Genomic DNA, 6000 nt, shown 5'->3' on the forward strand with positions numbered 1-6000 from the left:
TCCTTTGATACTGCTGAATATCTTGTCCCCTTCTAGGAAAAAGCATCTCCTTTTGTGCTTCATCACACCCTTCAACTTCCAAGTACTTGATTCACTATTGCTTAGCATCAGCACCCAAATAATACCAGCCTTGCTGCCAAGTAATAACACAAGCCCAGGAGACTTCTAGCATGTTATAACTAGGTACTAAATACACAGAAATAACAAATTAGAGACCCTGTAGTCAAAGGGTTGCCGACTGAAGTTAACAGGTTTTTGATTTTGGCTCCATTTGGCTCAAATATCAGCATTAGAACAACAATAAAAATGCAATGTAGTCTCCCTCTACAGTGAAAGGGAAAAAAATCACGTGCTTTACAACAGCTTTCAGCATAGTCTACACACAAGACAGACGGACAGATCTACAGCTATTTCCTTCTCCTAGATCCTTCCAATTCCTGCTAGCTTTACCTAGTTATACACGCAAAAGGAGCACAAAGGAATTTCAGTTCCTTCTCTCTTTCAAAAATTCAGAATGACTTAAGTTACTGCCAACATGCCTTACTATTTCCTACAAATATTAGAAACAGTAGTATAACTACTTCCCAGTAGTGTAACACTGGGAAGACATCTACTGCCTTATGTAGATGGCTGTTCAGATAGGGATATCAAGAACAGTCAGTACACAGACAAGCACTGCCTTGTCAAATGTCATCCCAACCTCCTCACTTTTCCAAAAATCTCAGTGATTGCAAAGACAGTTCCAGAACCTTTGATTTATAGGCTTCTTCCCCACAGAGGCGTCATCTAGTCTTTCCGGTAGCTGTAAGACACAGTTTGAAGGCGACATATGGCAACTACAGTATGGCCCTACAGCAGGTAGTTTCCAACCCATTTTAGCAGTGGCAGTCGGATTCATAGCAGCTATTTCAACAGTTAAAAGGCAAATACAGAATAAAAAGCACTTCCAAAAACTGTTGCCAGAGTCAGCAATCCTAATTATTGCTTAATGCTTACTCTGGCAGATGTGTCCTCAGCTGTATTCTCCACCTTCCAAAAGACTTGCAGGACAAAGCTGTCTAATGTATCTGCATACCTCGTACCTGAAAAAGTAGGCCAGAAACCAAAGGATGGGTTTGTTCTTGATACAAGATCTCTATTAACAACAGCAAGATTATTTTGAGGAAGACCAAGAGGTAGCTTTTTTAATTCTTACACAGAGCAAGCACACGATAATATAGGAAAGGTACGTGCTTGAAACTTCCTCACAAGCAATGCAGATGGTGGTCACATACTGAGAGCGAGGAGAGCCAATTCAGTAATTCAGGAGTGAATCAGCAGTAGTACAGCAGTAAGTTCTGATGATCTTTTTGATGTGCGAAAAGCCAGCAGAGAAGCCTTAATGATATGAAGGAAGAGTTCAACAGTGGCATTACAGTAGATACAATCAAAAGCGGTGATGATAAATACACAAATAGGACTACATTAAATTTTTTAGGGTCAAAAGGATATTTATACGATTGTAAGTGACATCTAGCCACTTAAGAATTCCCAGAGCCTCAAAAAATAGCAGTTAAAACAGATATACAGGTACAGTCTGCAAGATTTCAACATCCCTTGGATGTGACTATCTGAACAGAAGCCTAGGGTAAATATAATACTTAAGGTTTAAGAGAGACTATGGCATCTACGGTGAGAGGAAGGAATTAGTGATGACAGCCTCTTAGCTTCAGTTAAGAACCCATACTGAACTGCCAGCTATCTGAAAGACCATACTGAAAACAATGGTTTTAAGTCTTGTCAGAATAAGACCCAAGGTAAAACTGCAACTCAGTTAACCAGAGTTAATCATGAAGATAACGTTACCCAACCATTAGGTGAACATGAAGAAAGGAAAACACAGAACTCAGGGGATCCTACTAAACAAGAGAAAGGAGGATGACAGACAAAGGAGCAAAGCTCACACAAAAGAGGAAAGTAACAGAAACTGAAGGGGACAGCATTTCAAAGAAAAAAAGAATTACATTAAGGGAAAACATGTTCTGAACTAGGACTGACACCAGAGAAGTCCTAAATATTTTTGTCATGAATGGTTTCATGTTCATGTCTGCAGAACCCGGGATGAAGAGAATCCCTAGTGGAACCGGCACTAGGGAACTCCAGACTGTAATGACAAACACACCCAGAGATGAAAGGGATGCTGTTGGTGATGCAAGAGGTGAAGACGACTGTCACAGTCTGGGGAAAGCCATGCAGACAGCTCACAGACACTGGTTAGCTACTAGAGACATATTAAAAATTGCTGCCTCAGACATCACTGCATACCAAGACTAGCAAAACTACAACTTTGCCAGACACCAGCAAGTCATTAGCACTCAACTGCCATGGATTAAGCGTGAAACATATTAGGAAAAAACAGATGGCTGCAACTGAAAGTATCCTTCACTTTTCCTCTTCTTCTGGTCAATAAGAAGTTTCAACAACAATGATATAATGAGGAGTTCAACAGTGGCATTACACGCTCATGGAAAGCTTGATTTTCAACTAAACAACTGATCATGTTTTTTCCTCTGAGCCACATGTCTTCTGGAAGTATACAGAAATCTAGACTTCGGGGTATAGCAGAGGCATCTCAACATTGTTCACACAACTCTTCTTCCTAGAAAGAAGCTTCCTAAACTTAAGGAAATAAATCTACACAGAGTGTCCACATATGACCATCTCTTCAGTCAAGTGCCTCTAGAATAGCTGAAACACGTAAGTTTATCATTCCACACTCTCCCCTCCAACTATAAGAAAACCATACACTTAACTACAGGAGTACAGGCAAAGGCAGATGGTACTACAAAGCGAACACGATACAAGATTTAAAATAAGAATTGCCAGAACAGGATGAGGCAAGTGCAAATTAAACTTGAAGGGAAAAAGAGAATTAAAAAAGAAACAAAACAACTCCCTCAATATTGTAAGCTCACATTGCATCAAACAGTATTTTCACGTCAGCTTTCCTGGGGGACAGGGTGAAAGCAAGCCATTGCCTCTGGCATACAGAGACAGCAAGGGAGAAGTGGGGCTGAGCAACAGAGAAAACAGAGAAGCCTTCAGAAGTGCAGTCAGATTTTATCAAGGTAGCTAAGTAAAATAATTTACTAGAAAGATGGAAACTTAATTACAGGTACTAGCAGAAGACAGCCTGGTCAAGAGACTGGTAGGTCCTCCAGAACCTGAACAGGAAAAAAACAAACTCAAGACACATCAAAGCTTGAACTCATGAAAGAAGCTCTTGTGACAGAAGAGAGGTATGAAAGTATCAAAGAAAAGAACAGTGGATAAAGACACTCAATAACACAAATATAAGAAGGAGGAAGCTGAAAGTGTCAGCATTGGTGAAGTGGCAAAAGATACCAAGGACTACAGAGACTTACAAATGATACTTTGACCAGGTGATGGTTAGAAAGAGGGAACTCAGAAGACACGACAAAAATTAGTTGGAGAATTCCAGATTCTGACCTTGAGCAACCCAGCTCCAAGGCCTACACTATGGAACAACACACATGGAATTCCACCAGCAAGCAACTCAGAGCAGCATTCAGCATGGAAATCTAAAGTGACAATAACGCACAAAACATACAAGCATGATTTTTCCAGAAAACCATCGGTTGCAATGACTCTTTTACACAGCAACCAGGAGTCTGGGGGCAAGAATAGGTATGCTAGAAAATTATTAAGAAGAGTTACTTGCAAAATATAAAGATCTATTATCTTTGGTGTAATCCATATTACATACTTCTCAGTGTTATATACTAGGAAAATAAAGTCTTATTTTAGTGTTTCTGATGTATCAAACAGCAGCATCGTGCAAGGTACTGCACGATTTACATCCACGGCAAAAAAATAGCATGCGCGGATGGGAAATGGAAATTACAAAGATAGTGCTATTTCTGGTTGCTCAAACTAGCTCACCATACTTAACACCTCCAGTTGAGGTGGAGAAGGACTGAACAAGGCAGTTCTGGAGCTAATCATACACTGCAAACACCTGGTTGTTATTCAGGAAGTATTATAGTTAAAACAAGAACTTACTGTGTAATCATCTTATTTAGGGTAACATCTTAATGAATCGACTCTAGATGAAAGACAGATGTGCTACATTTTTCCATTTCAAAGCCACAGAACCCAGGGTAAATACAAATGCAAATATATATATGCTTTTGTACAGAATAAAACTACTAGGCTAAGGAGAGGTAAGATTTGACAGCAGTATAATCTTTGAAATTTCATTCATAACCAAAGCTAGGTCTGTGGCTTAAACAGACACAGACATCCAGATTCAACGAGCCTGGCATTTACGTGACTGAGTCAACACTGAAGGGCAGCGTTTTGGACACTCAGCGTTCAACTCCTCCGGCGCCTGCCCCTGTCACCGGCCGGGGTCTTCCCGAAGGCCCACTGACACAGCCGGCTCCCGATCGATACCTGGCAACGCAGGAGGAGGACGCGGCAGTGAAACTTCAGGAAAGGGCTAGGCCGGTCACTGCAGAAAGCCTCAGCTGGGGGGCTCCTCGCTTTAGGACCATGGAGCTACAGCCCAGCTCAGATCGCTTCACAACGAAAGGTAAGGCCCTCCGGCTTCCACCACGGCTCTCCCCAAGACGCCCAGATTCCCGCTGCCGCCCCTCCGGGCCCCGTTTCGGGAGGGGGCCGGCCGCCGCCGCCGCCGGCAGGGCGGCCCCGCCAGCGCCCCGCCGCCCCTGCGGACGTGGAGCGGGGCGGCGCCCCTCCCCGGGCCTGGCTGCCGAGCCGCCGGCCCCCGCCCCGAGCGGGGACCCCGCCGAGGCCGGGGCGGGCGGACACAGGCAGGGCCCGGCCCCGGCCGCCCGCCCGCCTCCCCGGCGCCCAGCGGCCGCCCGCCCCGCCGTACCCTTGGCCTCGCAGTCCGCGCAGTACTTGTTGTCCTCCTCCCGCAGCAGCTTGGCCAGGATGGCCTGGTGCTGCTCGTTCTGCTTCTGCGCCTTCTCTCGGCAGGAGCGGGTGGCCATGGCGGCGGCGGCGGGTGGCTCCGGGCGGGCGGGCGGGCGGGGGGCGGCTGTGGTGGGGCTGGGCCGGGGCCGGGCCGGGCACCGCTGGGGACGCGGCGCTCCTGCCCAGGCGCAGCCACGGGAACCGGCGGCCGCGAGCGCCGACTTCCTCAACCGGAACTACTTACGGCCGCAGACGCATCCGCCTCCCTCCCCGCGCCGTCGCTCGCCCTCGCGCGCACGCCCACCCCCGGCCAAAGTAGCACCGCGCCGAGGGGGTGAAAAATAGTCCTCCGGCTCCTAATGCCGCGCCGACACGTCGCCCCTCCTCGCGAGGCTGCCCAAAGCGGGGGGGGGGGGGGGGGGGGCGGGGACGGAGCGCCGCTCCGCCCTGACCCGGCTTTGGAAGGGCACAGAGAGACGGCTGGGAGTGAGGGTCGCCTCGCGAGGGCAGGTGGTATCCATCCGCCGGCGGGTGACCCCGCCCTACCCCCCCGGGCACCACCTGGAGGGCGGGGCTCGGCGCGAGCAGTCGCACCTGTGCGGGCGGGGCCGGGCGGGGCGGAGCGGCCCCGAGGGCGGCCTGAGGGACGCCCCGCCCCGCGGCTGCCCTGTGAGGCGGCGGCGGGGCGCGGCGCGGCGCGGAGCCTCGGCGCCGAGCCTCGGCGCCGCGGGGCTTTCTGCCCCGGTATTGGCGTTGTTCCTGTCCTTCGGGCGTGCCGCGGTCTGGGCGGCGGGGCCCGTCTGGCAGCCCCGGGGCTCGCTGTGAGGGCCGGTGCCGCAGCCCTCCGGCCCTGCCGGCCTGAAACCCGCCCGTCTTCGGCTTGCGCCGCCCGGGCGGGAAGCCCTGGCTGGGTCAGGCTCCCCACAACATGGCGCCTGTCCCCCTCCGGCAGCAGCAGCAGCGCACCCGCTTTCGGTGCGGTTGGCCTACGCTCGGCGCTTCACCTGTGGCAAGGAGGATCCGCGCCTTCCGCTGTGTAAAGCAGTTATTTTACCCTTA

At 49.6% G+C, this 6000-nt stretch overlaps 1 protein-coding gene across 3 annotated transcripts in view; it reads right to left on the reverse strand.

Annotated features, from left to right (window-relative positions):
• Window positions 1-5037, reverse strand: part of SMAP1 (small ArfGAP 1) — a 107065-nt gene extending 102028 nt beyond the window's left edge. For all 3 annotated transcript variants that reach the window (XM_082307249.1, XM_082307248.1, XM_082307247.1), the window contains exon 1: window positions 4901-5037. In XM_082307249.1, coding sequence (XP_082163375.1) covers window positions 4901-5018 — 118 coding nt within the window. In that variant the 5' untranslated portion in view covers window positions 5019-5037. The remainder of the gene's footprint in view (window positions 1-4900) is intronic.
• Between the last annotated feature and the right edge of the window lie 963 nt (window positions 5038-6000).

This window comes from Platalea leucorodia, assembly GCF_965183815.1.
Source record: "Platalea leucorodia genome assembly, chromosome: 3".
NCBI lineage: Eukaryota > Metazoa > Chordata > Aves > Pelecaniformes > Threskiornithidae > Platalea > Platalea leucorodia.